Source organism: Suricata suricatta, chromosome 7 (genome assembly GCF_006229205.1).
Source record: "Suricata suricatta isolate VVHF042 chromosome 7, meerkat_22Aug2017_6uvM2_HiC, whole genome shotgun sequence".
Lineage (NCBI taxonomy): Eukaryota > Metazoa > Chordata > Mammalia > Carnivora > Herpestidae > Suricata > Suricata suricatta.
Window position 1 is genome coordinate 111,626,244 of NC_043706.1, and position 18,653 is coordinate 111,644,896.

The 18,653-nt window shown below is 36.4% G+C and overlaps 1 protein-coding gene across 1 annotated transcript in view; it reads left to right on the plus strand.

The window, feature by feature from the left end:
• Window positions 1-18,653, plus strand: part of LAMA2 (laminin subunit alpha 2) — a 600,504-nt gene that overhangs the window by 358,870 nt on the left and 222,981 nt on the right. Inside the window, exons 19-20 of the mRNA XM_029943224.1 lie at window positions 7,170-7,381; window positions 13,649-13,755. Of these exons, the coding sequence (XP_029799084.1) occupies window positions 7,170-7,381; window positions 13,649-13,755 (319 nt within the window). The remainder of the gene's footprint in view (window positions 1-7,169; window positions 7,382-13,648; window positions 13,756-18,653) is intronic.

Below are 18,653 nucleotides of genomic sequence, written 5' to 3' on the forward strand. Positions count from 1 at the left end.
CCAATAGCAACAAGTACTGTTTGTGAGCATGGCGACATCTGTAAATTAGTAATGTAAGAACAGAACTGAAATAAGGATGATTTATTTGCAATTGAGAAACTGGAGGCCTTCGTGTTAATAAAAAAAAAACAGGAGGGCACGTGTATATTACTTACTATAATAGCAGAACATATCATTGCCAAGACAGATTTACATCAAATGCCTAACCCCCTGGCTCACTACAGGCAACCGGTTTGTTTGTTTGTTTGTTTGTTTGTTTTTTAGCAACTAGGACATGACAGCTGCCCTTTCATACAGCGCCATTAAATCCCACTTATCTGGGTGAGCATGGCCTCTGATGTATTTGTATTGCTTTGCTTCATGCTCTGTGCTTTCCATACATGGTAGACAATAATTTTTGAATCACCTACAATTTGAGGTTCTACATTTTATTTAACAAACATCAGTTTAGCAACGGCCATGTGCCAGGCATGGGACTAGATATAGAATATGAACAGATGCAATATACCATCCTTACCTTCCAGCAGCTCACATATTTCATGTGGATGAGAATGGTTGACTGCATTCTGGAGACAATTCTAATGTGAATAATAAAAATTACCAATGAAGGAAATACCTGACAGTAAACATGATTCTCTGTTTAAAATCTTTATTAAGCCACTTAAAAAGAAAATGGAAATGGGCATATGTAGCTTATCAAATGGCCGATCTTATCTCCAAGTTTTTCAGTCAAAAATAATGTTCAATTATTACTGTATGGAAGATGGAATATTATATTTTTCTAGCCAGAATTTGGATTAGGGTTTTCCAGAAATATTTAGGGTTTTTCATTTTTCTGTATTTATATGAGCTCAAAAATCTATTATGAGATGGATTCAAAATATTAGGAGAAATATTTTGGGGGATGTTCAGGCTGAAGTAGAAGGAATGGAGAATAAGGGTCAGAGCAAGAAGCAGATACTGGTTGCATTGAAAATCTTGTAATCAGACCCATTCTGTAACTGATTGGTGTAATCAGTTTGTGCACATCATCTACATAAAATCAGCACTGGAGAACTTGAGCAGTGTTTCTCAAACTGTAGATGTTTTTGGAATAGAGTTCTGTGATCACACAAGTAAAAGTATCTATTAGCATGTTCAAAGTTCTGACATGTCCTTGATGGAAGAAATCTGTTTAATGTGTTTAAATCAGCAGCTTATTTTCTTTTCTTGAAGTTAATCTTACATACAATGTTACATTAATTTCAGGTACACAACATCATAATTCAACAAGTCTGTGTAGTATGCTCTAACAGCATTGTCTAATCTTGTGTGCCCATAAATTTCTGATTTTTTAAATGTATAGCAAGAATGTATCTCAGGTGGACAAGAATTATAACTTTATATTCTTTATCTCAATATAATTCCTATTTTGAAACCAAATCTCCATATGTGGGAGCTATAAGAGCCTGGAAACATAATCTCAGTCATGTACACTTTATTTTTTAATAGTTTATTGTCAAATTGGTTTCCATATAACACCCAGTGCTCTTCCCCACAAGTGCCCTCCTCCATCACCACCATCTCCCTTCCCCCTCCCTCTCCCCCTCCCCCTTGAACCCACAGTTCGTTTTCAGTATTCAATAGTCTCTCATGTTTTGCGTCCCTCTCTCTCCCCAACTCTCTTTCCCCCTTCCCCTCCCCATGGTCCTCCATTAGGTTTCTCCTGTTAGACCTATGAGTGCAGAAGATGTGGTGTGTATGTATGTATGTATATATATATATATATATATGTATATATATATATATATATATAATGGAGTCATGTACACTTTAAATTTACTCAGTGTTATATGTCAATTATTTCTCAATTGTAAAAGCTTATTTTTTCTCTCCCCATCTCCTAGGCTTGAACCAAAGTTCTCACAAGCTTACTTAGTACCAAAAAACTTGAATACTTGAGAGAATGAGTGTGGGTTCGGCTGAGTGTGTGGCTATGAGTTTGTGTGTGTGTGTGTGTGTGTGTGTGTGTGTGTGTGTGTGTGTGAATGTGTGTGTGTGGCTGTAAGTGTGCGTGTGTGCATGTGTGTTTGGGGCAATGGACAGATAGTGAGCCAATCAGTCCTGAATAATTCATCAAGCATATTTCTGCTGACCTCTTCCTTTTTCCTGTCCTCCTGACCACCTTTCTCTTCAGACACAAAGACTCTGACTACTGGACCACTAGTGGGGGTACAGAACTCATTCTGCTCCTTCCACTCCACACTGGGACCCATCAACTCTATTCTCATCTTTTCTCTTCCATCTGCCTTTCCAACCTCATCCCATTTTCTGTTGGGGGAATAAATTTCAGCAGGAAGGGCCACATTCATAGAAATGGTGACTTTTAGAGTCTGAAGTCCATAAGAGTCCTGTGTTTCTACTTTGGTCCTTGTCAGATCCCTTCACTCAGTCATGTAGCACAGTGGTCTTGCTGCTAGAATTGAGGGAATGCAAGCAATCATGAATAAGAGGATGGCAAAATAAGATATGACAAAATATTGCTAATATTCTTTTTTTTGAGTTGACACAATGTTACATTAGTTTCAGGTGTACAGAATAGTGATTCAACAACTCTATACATTATGCTGTGCTCACCACCAGTGGCTCTACCATCTGTCACCATACAACACTATGACAGTATCATTGGCTGTATTCCCTGCACTGTAAATTGCATCCCCATGACTTATTCATTTCTTAACTGGAATTCTGTATCTCAGTCCCCTTCACCTATTTAATCTGTCTCCCCACCCACCTCCCCTGTGGCAACAGTGTGTCCTCTGTATTTATAGGTCTGATTCTGCCTTTGCAAGTTGTTGTTCACTTAAAATGTTGACTGTTATTCTATAACCTGTAGAACACAGGTAACACGTTTCAGAAACTTGCTTGGGGTCACAGCATCTGTACTTTCAAGTATTACTGCTTTCCTCTGGAGAATGTTTTAAACAAAAGGAAAACAGTAGGGGGTTAAGGGAATGAGATATTCACCAGGGTGCTAAGATTCTGGGTACCTATCATCTGATCATGAGGAGAAAAAGATAGAAAAACAAGGAGAAAATATCTAGAAGGGCAAAAAGGGATGAGTGTTGGAGCATCAAGAGAAATTTGAAAGAATGTAAAGAACAGGCGAGCTCAATGCTGATGACACCTTCTCTCCTGGGCACTAAGCTACTTTCAGAATAAGTTTGTAGACTCACCAATATATACTTAAGGAAGAGACACTTAAAAAGACTATGGCAGGTTGGCCCAGTGGGATTCATAGAATCACATGAAACTTAATGAGGTATGTGGACCCCTTTAACCCTGTCCCCTCCCTAGCTGCCCTGTTTTTAACAACTCCTCTGCAAGTGAGGGGAGAGAGGTCAATGTCAAGACTAATTTCACAATGGCCCCTGAGAATACAAAAGATATTAGAACCTAATATCTTAAAATTTGGAAAATATACCCACAGTTTTATCCACATGATTCATGTTCTAGGTCAGAAAATTTTATTTTTACTTTTTAAATTTCAATTCCCAAATCTTATTTAGGTATTTTCTGCTTCATAAATTCCTGACTTGGAATTGAGTCTAACTGCCCTATTATCACTATGTGGTGAGAATTTCTACTCATGCCTGAATCTCCCTGAATCCTTGAGGTTCAGGGGCAGAGTGTGTAGTTACAGGAAATTAAAAAAGCAAGACAGTCATAGTTAACTTGGGGGAATCATTAGGAAAATTGTGACTCCAAGGAAGTTTCCAAAGTCTGCTCCTATATGGTTATGCAGTTTGTATACTGCACAAAAGTACTCAGCCAAGGGAGAGATTGGGAGCTAAAGACAAGGGTGCTTAGTATGTCCACTATCTCTTCGCTTTTCTGCATATACTCAGAGAGGGCCCCTTTTTATTCTAGTTTGCAGGAAGAAACCACATAAGCAGGCAAACTCACTCTGTCTTTAGCTGATTCAGTCACCTGGGAGGTAGTAAAAACCCAGTGTTACTACATAGCCCCTGCCGTGTACACTCCAGCCACTCTCCCTCTGTGCCTTTGCCAATAGTGTTCCCTGTGACTAGGAGACTGCGCTCCTTCCACTTCTCCACCTGAGACCAACCCTGCTCAACTTGTAAAATTCAACTCCAGGGGCACCTGGGTGGCTCAGTCGGTTAAGCGGTGGATTCTTGATTTCAACTCAGGTTCCTGAGTCCTCTATTGTGCAGAGCTTGCTTCAGATTCTCTCTCTCTCTCTCTTTGCCCTTCCCCTGCTCACTTATGGGCACGCTTCCTCTCCCCCCCATTAAATAAACATGTAAAATAATTAAAATTCAACTCTATCACCCTGAAAGTGTCCTTGATGAATCCTAATCTGAGTGACTGCCCTTCTCTGTGCCTTCACAAGAACATTGGCTTGTCTCTAGTAGCTCTCTGCCTCATTTTTAAGCCCATCTGTCTTCTCTATAGACTGCAGTGTAAAGGCTGTGCCCTGTTTATGTTCATATGATGGAGAAATGCTCAGTAGGTTTTGAGGGAGGGCAGGAGGGGAAGAAAGCAAGAGCTTTTCTATTTTACTCATAGAACTCATAGAGATTGAAGCACTGTTTTCAGTCTGCGAGTAACGGGAACAGAGGCCACATATTTTAGTGAGAAGTTACTGTAAAAATGATGGAGCAGAGTAAGAGAACTCTTGTCAGTGTGCTCTAGCTTCTCCATGTCATATCCCTCTTTCATCCTCTCTCACTGCTGTCTCTAATACTGTTCCTAAGTCAGCAGTGGAGAGAACCATTTTACAGAACTGCCTGTGGTATCTAGAATCTCATTACATTAGAGGCTCTCTTTGTAAAATACTGCAATTGGATATGATAAGAGTTAGCAGATGTGGAAAGGAGCAGTGACTTTGTATTGTCAGGATGTCTAACTATAGCAAGGAATCCAATAAACAGTGCTAAAAAAATAACCTCATTTTGCCTTGCGTATGAAAATGAGAGAATCTGAGATTTTAAATTACAATTCGTTTGTGTAGAGTGAAAATCCGAGAGGCTGGCAAGGGCTAAAGGGCTGTCATTCATGCTAATTTTAATTAAGTGAATCCAACTTGATCTGCCTATAAAACAATTATTATTAACAAAAGTTATAAATTAACAGTATCACATTCACTGACCCTAGGATTACTTTTTAATTTCTACTGAAATGTTTTTTAATGTCTCTAAAGCTACTATTCTTTTGTGTGTAGAAACACACACACATATACACCGGTAAGAGAACCTGGCATATGAATTATTTGTCATGTATATTCAATACGCTTTCTTCCATGTCCTACAACAAAAAATAAAAGATGCTTCTTCAGTTATTCTATTTCATTGCAATTATTTTCTCATAACTAAAGTTTCTTTTCATTGTGGGAGAATCTTGGACTTATTAATTGGTATCTATGTTAAGAAAAATTCCCAGATTTTGTTATATAATACCATCTCTCCTGAGGGGAGTAAGTCATTTTAAGGAAAGTGAGCTGAAAATAATGGATTTTCGTTGGCTGTGATAATGATCATCGTATTTTGTTATTCTAGTGGAGCAAAGTCACTCTCTTAATGGTAAACAAAATGAGATGTGAGCATATGTGGATGTGATCATAAGCTCTGAATATCAAGTAAGGCAAGGAGAATTGGGTTAAAATTCAAGAGTATCTTCTTATTATCTTTATGGAAAAACACTTCTGAAAGGATTGTGGGGAAATTTTATGCACTAAAACACTAGTTCAGATTTTACAATAGGTAATTAATAAGCAATTACATTTGTGGGTGACAATTCTTCCAAGTAATATTAATACTATGACTTTCACAATTATATAATATTTTGTGAATATAATTAAAACTAGTAATTTCATTTTAAAAATTATGATAAAAGGTTAATTCTCTATAAAACAAATTATTATGGCACCTACACATGTTCTAGAAAACCTAGAGTGATTAATGACTTTGCCTCATCATTGTGATGTTATTAAAATATCCTCCTATGTTGTAATGGATTTAAATCATTTCTATTTCGAATGGTACAGAGCATTTCTCTACACGGTGACTTCTATGTCTGTGAGTAGATGAGCATAAAAGTAGCGGCCTATTGAAATCATATTCCTCCACATTGTTTTTGTTCCCCTTCAGTTTTGATCCTTGCTGTAAAAGACAGATGACAGACCCAGCCTGACTTTGAGCCTGTGGACTCACTGTTTTGTTTCTCCCTTCACAAGTGTGGCTTAATATGAAGCATGAGCAAATGTAACTGAAAGAGAAGGCAGAGCAGAATATAAATCAATGCCTCCTAAAAGCGTGTATCTGTGCATCTGTGACATTGAGTAGCATTTTGAAACAACATATAGATAAAGGGAAATTTGATAATATAATTTTAAAAATCTCCTCTGCTATGCCTCATAAATAAACAAACTTGTTTTTCCAATATATTGCAGAGTAGTATCTAGTCCTTTAAGAAAAGAGACCTCTAGGTTGCTAATATGAGTTGTAGGCACAATTAAGTATCACCTTATGGCATGTACATGAGATGCAGCCATACCTGCTTCTTGGTAAAGGTTCTTCAGTGAGAATCTGCCTCAGCATGGATATACAAATGTACACAAACCCATTATTAAGGCAGTGATACCCACAGCCCCAACCTGAATAATCGTGAGATTCTTTTGAGTCACAATTTTCTATTTAATAAATTCTGAATTCTCGCTGCTGAATTTCCTTGTAAGCCTGTTTCCTCATAACAAGCTTTTGCTACAACAACAAAAAATGTGAACCTTACATATTTGTACAGAAAACAACCAATTGGAGTGGATACATATGATGTGTTGCACTACAAAGGCTTTCCAACATGGACCTGGATTCCTCTAGAGTGCCAGCAGCAGATTTCTTATTATGCTTTGGTCTCATCTTCAGTGCCAGTGACAAGATTTTTTTCCTGGCTGAAATCTAATTACTAGTGGGGCTGGCAGGATTTCATCTTGTATCTACACTGCAGTTATAGAAAAACATTTTTTAATCACCTTGCATTTGAGAAAAGGAACACTTAAAAAAGAGACAGATCATCCTGGGAGAGGGTAGTGTGAAAAATATATAAACATTGCTTCCTATGGGCTTTATGAGTTCCTCCCAAATACTCACTGATGAAATTTTCCCCCTTAGGTGTGCAGAAGGCTATTTTGGACAACCTTCTGTACCTGGAGGATCATGTCAGCCATGCCAATGCAATGACAACCTTGACTTCTCCATTCCTGGCAGCTGTGACAGCTTGTCTGGCTCCTGTCTGATATGTAAGCCAGGTACAACAGGCCGGTACTGTGAGCTCTGTGCTGATGGATATTTTGGAGATGCAGTTGATGCAAAGAACTGTCAGCGTAAGTCCTGAACTATTGACGCCCCTGACAGAATTGATGCATTGCACCTCAAAGCAGCTGATGAGTTCTTGAGTGGGGATTGGAGGGTAGGAAATTATGTGCAATACATGTGTGATAGATGTACAGCCTATACACGGAGTCTGCATATTCCAAAAGATTTCTTTGTACTATTAGAGTAAATCCTTTGAAAATGGCTGCATTGTCAAAGTGTTGTTTTTCAAAGGATGCACGTATTTTTGTTTACATGTGGAAGGAAGCTTTTAAAATAAACTTATATTCGTGGTAGGAGAGAAGAATTTAGAAAAACTAGGTAAGTCTCACTTATTATGTATCTCAATTGTAATCATCTTTAAAGTGAATTCATCTGTCCATATTTTTTCGTTAGTACCTGTTTTGAGGTGTTAATCTGTTATGCTTTCATATGTGGACTCTACATTCTTGCATTTCACAAAAGGTGCCCATATTTCTACACACTGGCGTTTGTAACTGCTGAATGATTAACCTTCACCTTAAGACTATTCACAGAATGATATTTCTGTGTTTCCTTTCACCAAATTAGCTCTTGTAGGGCTTCATCCATGTTCATTAGTGCATTTCTCCTATTGCTTCCACCTGCCTAGCTTCATTATTCAGTACTGGATAGAATCAAATAATGCTTTATATTAGCAGTAGTACAATATGCAAGGGAAATCTTGTGCAGAGTCCATTGGAGTGTGAATCCATGTCAGCACCCAAGTGTTTTAGGTGCCATCGTCAACTTCACCTGCTGCCATAATCTTTAGGTAGAGCCAGTTATGATGCCAACACTTCACTCTGTCAAGTTCATTATCTAAGAAGGGGCCCTTCCAGTCATTCATTTGGGATCTATGACCTGAAAAATTATAGAGACCGCTGGAAATGTAGAGTCTTTTACTGTGTCTGCTATAAACACCAAAACCCTGGTAGGACACCCCCCTTCAACAACAAACCTCGTAGGTTTGGAAGATGAGTGCCAGATATTTTTCATTTGAAAATGACAGTTTGTTAAATCAAAAATCATTCTATAGGACAATAAACATCTATTAATATCACCTATAAATTAGTATTTTCTTAAAAAATTCAATGTTTATTTATTTATTTTTGAGAGAGAGAGAACACAAGTAGGGGAGGGGCAGAGAGAAAGGGAGACACAGAATCTGAAGCAGGCTCCAGACTCTAGAATCTGAGCTGTCAGCAGAGAGCCCAATGCGGCCTCAAACCCAGGAACCATGAGATCATGACCTGAGCCAAAGTCAGATCCTCAACTGACGGAGCCATCAGGTGACCCAGTATTTTTTTTTTTAAAGGCAAGATTTCCAACAGGCTCTGAAGCATCCTGTATAAAATCCTAAGGGGTTTAAGAAATTCTCCCATTCAAAGACATCATTTAAGATCAACACTTTCTAGCCTTGTGACCCTGGACAAGACAGTTGACCTCACTGAGATTCAGTTTCCACATTTACATAAAGTGTCATGGTTTTCTGTGGTGATTAAAGGATCCAGCACAGAGAGAGGGTCCAGTGCAGCGGGATGGGTTGGGATGCTCACATATGGTGGTTTCTTCAGTAGCGGTGCTCATAGTAGTTGTATCTGTGGTCCGCTGTGTTTGTTGTTCAATGACCTCTTTTCCTCTCTTCCAGTAACCCCCTCCATAAAGATGAGGAGGCATTTTTCCACTCATTTTATTGTGGTAAATTGGGGGTCTGTGGCATAGGAACACATATGAGAATATGGTATAAAAATATTTTTGAACAATTACCAATTTTTATACCACTTGCCATGAAGTACATATAGAAAAGATTAAGATTTTGAATGCTCTTCAACATATTCAAAATAAGAAATGTACTTATTTTCATAACTGCTTATACATATTGTAGTTTATCTGTGCATAAGTAGTAAACCGTCAAGAAAAGAAAATTCATGGTAAGCTATTATTTTAGTTGCCCCTAGTTTGTTCATGAAGAGTGAAGCACGATAAAGAAATGTATTTTGGTTTTTAAATTTAGGTTATTATTCATGTCCTACATTTCATTTAAAAATGCCACTTAAAACTTTATATTGCCTTTGTGGGGGGTTTTTCAAGTTTTTATTTTAATTCCAGTTAATGAACAGTTAGTGTAATATTAGTTTTGGGAGTAGAATTCATCACTGACATACATCCAGTGCTCATCAGAAGTGTCCTTGATAGCCGTCTCCCATTTAACTCTTTCCTCCATTCATCTCCCCCATCAACTCTCAGTTTGATCTCTATAGTTAAGAGTCTGTTTTTGTGGTTTGCCCCTCTCTTTTTCCCTGCTACATTCATCTGTTGTGTTTCTTAAATTCCACTTATAATTGAAGTCATATGATATTTGTCTTTCTCTTACTGACTTTGCTTAGCATAATACACATCATTGCAAACAGCAAGATTTCATTCTTTTATGGTGGAGTAATATTGCACTGTGTGTGTGTGTGTATACACACCACATCTTCTTTATCCATTCATTAGTCAATGGACATTTGATCACTTTCCATAATTTGGCTATTGTTGATAATGCTGCTATAGACATTGGGGTGCATGTGTCCCCTCGAATCAATATTTTTGTATATTTTAGGTAAATACCTAGTAGTGCAATTGCTAGATCATAGGGAAGTTCTACTTTTAACTGTTTTTGAGAGAGAGAGAGAGAGAGAGAGAGAGAGGTGGGGAGAGGGGTAGAGGAAGAGGGAGAAAAGGAATCCTAAACAGACTCCACGCCCAGCACAGAGTCGAATATGGTGCTCCATCTCACCACCATGATATCATGACCTGAGCCAAAACCAACTGACTGAACCACCCAGTTACTCCTATTTTAACTTTTTCAGAAACCTTCATACTATTCTCCAGAGTGGCTATACCAGTTTGCATTCCCACTAACATTGGTTTAAGAGAGTTCTTTCTTCACATCTTCAACTTTTTCCAATGGTGTTAATTTTAGCCATTCTTATAGGTGTGAGGTGGTATCATATCATGGTTATGTCTTGTATTCCCCCGATAATGAGTGATGTTGAGCATCTTTTCATGTGTCTGTTAGTCATCTGTATGTCTTCTTTGGCAAACTGTCTATTCATGTCTTCTCCCCATTTCTTTACTGGCTTATTTAGTTTTGGGGGATTGAGTTTGATAAGTGCTTTATAGATTTTGGATGGTAACATTTTACCAGATATGTCATTTGCAAATATCTTCTCCCATTCCAAGAGTTATCTTTTAGTTTTGTTTATTGTTTCCTTCATTCTGCAGAAGGTTTTTTTTCTGGATGAAGTCACAATAGTTCATGTGTGCTTTAGTTTTCCTTGCCTCCAGAGATGTGTCTAAAAAGCTGCTATGACTGATGCCAAAGAGGTTGCTACCTATATTCTCCTCTAGGATTTTGATGGTTCAGGTCTCACACTTGGATCTTTCATCCATTTTGAATTTATTTCTGGGTATGGTATAAGATAGTGGTCCAGTTTCATTTTTCTGCATGTTGTCATCTAGTTTTCCCAACAGCCTTAATTGAAGAGAATTTTTCCCATTGGATATTCTTTTCTGCTTTGTTAGAGATTAGTTAACCATATAGTTGTGGGTCCATTTGTGAATTTTCTATTTTGTTCCATTGACCTGTGTGTCTGTTTTTGTGCCAGTACCATACTGTCTTGATGGATATGACTTTGTAATATAGCTTGAAGTCTGGAATCATGATGCCACCAGCTTTGCTCTTCTTTTTCAAGATTGCTTTGGCAATTCAGAGTCTTTTGTGGTTTGATACAAATTTTAGGATTGTTTATTCTAGCTCTTCGAAAAATGCTGTTGGTAATTTGATAAGGATTACATTAAACATGTTGATTGCTTTGGGTAGTATAGACATCTTAACAATATTTGCTCTTCCATCCATGAGCATGGGACTTTTTTCCATTTCTTTGTGTTCTCTTCAATTTCTTTCACAAGTGTCCTATCGTTTTCAGCATAGAGATCTTCTACCTCTTTGGTTAGGTTTATTCCTGAGTATCCTATGATTTTTGATGCAATTGTAAATAGGATCGATTCCTTGATTTCTTTTTCTGTAGCTTCATTATTGGTGTACGGAAATGCAACAGATTTTTGTATGTTGATTTTGTATCCTGCTCCTGCTTTTGTTATATATAAGATGATGTTAAGCTATGGTAAATTTAATTCTATATTCTTCATCCTTAGTAAAAAAAAGACTTATAAATTCTAAATTATTTGGGATTTTAAAAACTGAAGTATAATATATATGAGACTCACCTAAAGAAAGTGAAAGTATATTGTAATAGGGATGTGAGGACAGCTGGTTGAATCATTATATTGTTTACCTGGAACTAATGTAACATTATATGTCAACTATAATCAATTTAAAAATTAATAAAAATTAATTTTAAAAAGAAATTGAAAGCATATACAACAATTCTAATGTCAAGTGAAATAGATATTTACAGAAAATAGTTTTCTTAGTCTTTTCTCACACCCATGCTATAGAGCGTGCTTAGACTCTTGCCTGAGGAAAGTAGCAACTGCTGCTAAGGCCAGTTCTTTAATGGCCACTAAACTTGTATCAACTTTGCAGACACCAAAGGTCAAAGTGCTGGAAGAAAAATGAACCAGTTTTTAGGAAAGCAATAGAACTAAGTAGAACCTTGAGCCAGAGGAACAAGAAAATAGCATAGACTGATGGAAGAGCTATTTATAATGCACATATAAGTTCTGCTCAAATCAAAGAATCCAAAGACATGAGATAATGTACAAAACTTACCAAATCCATCTATGAATGTTCTAGATTTTTCCTTCATCTCCCCCTCACATTTTTATTCTGGTATCAATGCAATTACGTGTACCATTAAAAAATACACTTGTAGAGTGAGTCATTAATTACGTTCTATTTGTGAAAAGGCCCTTTAATTATTAGACTGACTTATGTTTCAGGATAGCATCAAACAACTTCATCACATAGAAATGACAAAAGATTACTTAAACTAAATGTATTGGAAATGTATATAAGTTGTTAAACAAAGTGATTCTTTTTAAATTATAATGCTGTATTCCTAATATACTTGAAACAGTGTCTTCATTTATATACTTTTTAATTGAAAATATTTGACATATAACGTGTAAATCTAAGATGTGCAGCCTCTTACTTTAATATATAATGCTGACAATATATAATGCTATACAGTTATAACTGTAGAGATATTTATTCCCTTGCACAATACAATATTATCTATATTTTTATACTGTATATTAGATCAATGTAGCTCATTTACCATTCACTATTTACTATTTGCAAGTGTGTACCCTTAAACAACAGCAATTTTATCTCCCCACCCTCCATCCCCTGGTAACTACCATTTTACTGCTTGTCTTTTATGACCTTAATTTTTTTTTAGATTCTGCATATAGATGATATCATGCAATAGTTAGCTTTCTTTGTCTGACATCTTTCATTTAGCATAATGTGGTCAAGGTCCATCCATATTATTGCAAATGGCAAGATATTCTTTCTCATGGCTTAATAATATTCCATTGTGTATATATGCCATATCTTTTTTGTATACTCATCTTTGATGGACACTGAGTTTTTTCCATATCTGTGGTGAACATAAGAGTATACATATCTCCTTGAAATAATGTTTTCATTTCCTTGAGGTACATTCCCAGTAGTCGAGTTGCTGGGTTGTATGGTAGTTCTATTTTTAATTGTTTGAGGGAGCTCTACCTTGTTTTTCAAAGTGGTTGGCTCAATTTACATTCCCACTAACAGTGTATACATTAATGTTTTAATATCATCTGATGTGCCAAGCACTATGATATAGCTTTACATAAATCATCTCTACAGCTTGTAAAGTTGTTGTAGGGATCAAAGGATATAATGCCTAATGGAACACCTAGCAAATCAGAAAACCTTTTTTTAAGTTCATTTATTTGTTTTGAGAGACACTGAGACAGCATGAATAGGGGATAGGCAGAGGGAGAGAGAGGGAGGCAGAGAATCCCAAGCAGACTCTGCAAGAGTTGAGTTTGAATGTGGAGCTTGAACTCACAAAACCACAAGATCATGACCTGAGCTGAAACCAAGAGTTGGACATGTAATCAACCGAGCCACCCAGCCACCCCAAAAACATTGTATTCTGAAACTTAGTAGCCAATGTTACCATCTGGGAGATATTATTATTTAACAAGCCTTTTAAGACTATTGGAAATGTTTTCCCAACCACAGATCTCTTTTCTCTTTGCAGCTTGCCGCTGTAATATCAACAGCTCCTTGTCCGAGAGTTGCCATGCTAGGACAGGACAGTGTGAATGCAAACCTAACGTTCAAGGACTGCGGTGTGATGAGTGTAAGGTAAGGAGTAAGAGCTGCCCATGAATTTCTTCCTCCTTGAAAATGCTCATTACCTTTCAATGACATATATATGAATATATTGAAAGAGGAGTTCAGGATTATCCAATTCTACCTGTACAACCACTGTGATTGTACATCATTGAAGGGTTTTCCCAAAACAGAACAAAATTTGCTGTGCACTAGCAGTTGACCTTCAACCTGTATTTCCTTGGCAGTGAATTTGTATAATATTTACTGTAATTCAGATGATTCTGAAACAAAGAACCTATAAATTTAATTCCAGTCTATAGAGAGTAAAATACTCTTTGCTTTTCTGTTGTTGGCAGAATGAAATGTGTCACACCATTTGTTTTTGGAAAACATTTTGTTCTAGTTCCATCATTGAAAAGTTACAGGGAGCATTCTAATTCATGAAAGTTTTCAGTAGAGAAACTAATCAACATAGTTTTATATATATTTATAAACATTCATTTTTTTAATGAAACAAAATTCACTATATGTTGCTCTCTGATCTTGAGCGTTTTACCCTGCCTTCAGTATGGCAAGCCCCTTGAGATTCCTTCATGAGAGTGATAGATTTGCAGTACCTACTTCTTATAAAAATACATTTTGGTTTATAAAGACTTAAGCAGAAGAAGCATTTCTCAGATGGCAAATTGGCCTTTCTGTAGTAAGTTTAGAAATATCCTCTGTCTCTATCTCTTGAATAATTCTATATGCTCTTTTGTTTCTTTGTTTCATTTGTCTGTTGGCTTTTAAAGCCCCATATGTGGTGGGATCCAGAGAAGCACTTCTGTGTGTTATGTGACTGCAGTCCCATTGGTTCTGTGACACCACAGTGTGATTTTACAGGAAGATGTGTATGTAAATCTGGCTTCTTAGGGAGACATTGCAACCTCCGCACGCAGGTGCACCGACAGGAGGAGCAGTCACAAAGAGCGCACCGGGTGCTGGGGCCTCCTCAGCGGTGGGGTTCCAGCAGCTCCAGCGGGTGCCCTCGGGGGGCCTATCGGCCCCCAGCTCCGGTAATCCCAGAGGCACTGCATGGTTCCTGCCTCCGCATGTTGTGTTTCCTGTGCTGCCGCTGACCTTCCCCGATGCCAAATAATGGTTGCTGGGTGTGCAGAATTGCAAATGTAAAAACTAGACAGTTTCTGCTTAAAGCTTTGCCTTTTGAAAATAGCTGTCCGTGTATTTTTAAAAGTATGTTCAAGTTGATAGGTTCATAAAAGTTTGAGTTATCCATGGATATGTAGAAGCTTATTTGTAGAAAACTATGATCTTAGAGGTGGAAGGAATTTCATGCCTCACTGGGAACAAACTCTCTTCCAGGAATGAACAAATGAAGGGAAATCTCCAAAGAAAGTGACTTTCCCAAGAAAATCCAGCCCATGATCTGATGTGTTGTTCACATTTCATCATAATTGATGGCTTTGTGACTTTTCTGCATCATAAGCTTGCCCATATATACCACAAGTCACACAATCACACAGTGTAAGGGTACCACGCACAAAGTAAGGAAGCATGTTTTCTACTACAGAAGTTTAGTCCCCCATCTTAGTAGACAAAAGAAAAACACTGGCAGGAAGAGAGAGAGGGAGAAGGGGAGAGAGAGAGGGAGGAAAGAAAGAACAGGCCCAAAGCCATGTTGCAGAGTGACTGAAACAAGTCTTATCAGTGAGGAATCACAGCCCGGTGGGGAGGGGCAGGGATGGTAGAGAAGGAAGTGAGAGTAAAGTAAAAAGCAAAGGAGTAGAGAAGAAAAAAAATTTTGCATTATTTCTGACTCTTAATTGGCATTTTAAGAAAATCAGTTCTGGGCACCTAGATGGCTCAGCCCATTAGGCATCCAACCAGCTAATGTCATGATCAGGAAGTTCATAAGTTGGAGCCTGAAGTCTGCTTCAGATTCTGTGTCTCCCTCTGTCCCTGCACCCTCCTCACCCACACTCTATTCCTGTCTCTTTCTCAAAAATAAATAAACATTTAAACGTTTTATAGAAAAAAAAACGAAACGTAAATTAGTTCTGGTGTTGGTGTGCCTTGGGTCAAATCCCAGGCTCACGACTTCCTAGCTGTAAGACAGTTCCTTAAGTCTTTCTGTAATTCACCTGCTTCATCTGTGGTAGGGCCCACTCAGGGTTTCTCTTGGCCTGAATCCTCTGAGAAACAAATGTGAAAAGATTTACTGGGGGAAATGCCTATGAACGTTGAAGGAGGAGTATGCAGGGAATGTCCTTTTTTTTTTTTTTTGCCTTTTATTAGAGCATGTGTTAAAAAATAAGTACATAAAGCCATCCAAAAAACATTTAACAAAAAAGGCTAATAATCATATAAAAATTATGAAGTTCAGATTTAAGTGTCCATATAAAGTTTTATTGGGACACAGCCTCATTCATTTGTTTACAAATCATCTATGGCTGCTCTTGAACTATGAACACAGAGTTGAGTAGGTATAACAGAAACTATTTGGCCCATGAAGCCTAAGATACTTGTTATCTGGTCCTGCACAGAAAAATAAAATGCTGAACCCTTTCCCTTGATGATGGAGATGTACCATTGAACCACACAGTAGAAAGGTGACGGTAATAACTATCTCCCAGGATTGTCTTGAGGATCAAATTAATTCATATTTGTAAAGGGCTTTAGAACAGAGCTTAGCACACAGCAAGCATAATACATACATGCTGTTGTTATTATTACCCCAAATAAAAATAATTTACAGATTATCAAGCTTCCCAGTGACATTGGGTAGGGACTGTCTCCCATGTTTGTTTTGCCTCATTAATCTTGATTACAGACTAGGAACATCTACTATTTGAATGTGCTCACCACAGGGATTTTCCCTAGCCTCTGAAATAAATTTTTGTACATCAAATTTATTACAATTTTGTTACTGAAGTTTGTCACTGTTTGTTTTGGTATTACTAAATCCTTATAACTATATTATTTAAGTATTTGAAAGGTATGGCTGAGATTTCTTTGTACATATGTTTTACATAATGAACTTTGGAATTTTCTTAATAACTATGATTTAGAAGTTCATTTAATACTATATAGATATACCCATTAAAGATATACGTATGCCAAGTGAAGAGAAGTTTAAGAAATAAAAATGAATTTAAAGTACTATCTCTATGATTCAGATTTCTAAGCCAAGAAAATTTAGGAAATAAACACAAAATGCTTTGCATAAAAAATGCAAAGACATCTATGATTCGCGTTTTTAAAAACTAATATAGTTTGTCCTAGTCTTATTTCCATGTGTATATGTTTCTGTTTGTGTCTGAGGAGGGATATGTGTGGCATTTTAGGTATATAATTGGGATCATAGAGTATATATAATTTTGTATTCTGCTTTTTGAAACTGTGCACAATGCTCTATCTTAAGCATATTCCTATCATTAAAACTGCTGCAAAACAGTATTTTAGTGATTGCATATTATTTCATAGCGTGCATATATCCTAATTTAATTTATTCAACTTTTTTTCTAATATTAAACATTTAAATACCTCTGCAGTTACTCTCATAAATAATACTGTAATGGGCATGCTCATACTTTAACCATTTTCCCAATTTCTGATTATTTCTCTATGTCAAGTATCTAGAAGTTTATAGCTAATTGTTTTTTATGAATAAAAGTATCATATTCTTTAATCTTTCCTTATATAGTTAAATTTAATTTTAAAATTGTGTTAAACCATTTGTTAGGAATGATACATACTTCCTCTTTTTTGTTTTATTGTATTTTTAATTTTATATTAATTCCAGTAGAGTTAACATAGAGTTTTATATTAGTTTTAGGTGTACAATAGACACAACACACTTTCCTCTTTAATAATATGATGAAATCTGAATTTGAACTGAAAATAAAGTCAGCAGTAAATACAAAGATTAAATGATTATCAAATTCAGTCAACCCACTTTATATTTGAAAACCAACACTGTTCTTAGCTGTAGTCATTTTAAAAGACTAATTTTCAGTGTAATTTTGTTTTCTAGAGCGATTTTTCATACTGTTAACAATGGCAAAAATATAATATAAGCCTTATTCATTTCTCTTTGGGTGGCTCATATTAAATAGCAAGATTTAGTCCTACCAGAAAGTAACTATTAAGTCTGATCTTCCAAAGTAGGAATTATTTTTGCAAAGAAGTAATTACTGAGACTAATTTTTTCAGATTAAAATATCATAATAATGTGACATACTTCATATTTTAAAATACAACCTTGGTGTACTTTAAGTAGGATATGCACTTTTCATTTTTTTACTAGAGGTAATTTTTAATTCATCCACACTTTCTAACATAGTCACTCTAGTTCATATAACATGTATTTCAAGCCAAAGCTAGTAATCAAAACCGATCATAGAAAGTTATTTGTTATAAATAGATAAAAGATATGCCTAGGAATAACTCATCAGAGAATAAAAGTTTCCCTTCATCTACCTAATCTGGTGCTTTGATGTGTGTTCTCTCAAATCAATTTCACTTGTTAAAATGAAACCCAAGAAACTACATGTTTGTAAACCAATCATTTTGTTAGCATAGGCATAAATCTGTACATTATATTTATAATGTGAGCCTTAGAATAATAATCTGCAGTATTTATGGAGAGATGACAAAAATTAGATCAAGTATTAAAGGAAAAACATTTATTTTTTTAAATTTTTGTCCTTGACAGAATGTATTAAATAAGCAAACACCACCAACAAGCAAAACAAGTACTACAATGTAAAAACATTAAAAAAATGATAACCCTCTCACGTGCATAAATGAAAGATTGCACACATAGAACTCACATCTTTTCAAGCTTCAATAGTAAATATTTTGCTACTATGTATTAAATACTGCATGATTTGCCCAAGCTAAGATGAAACCACATCATAAATCAATAA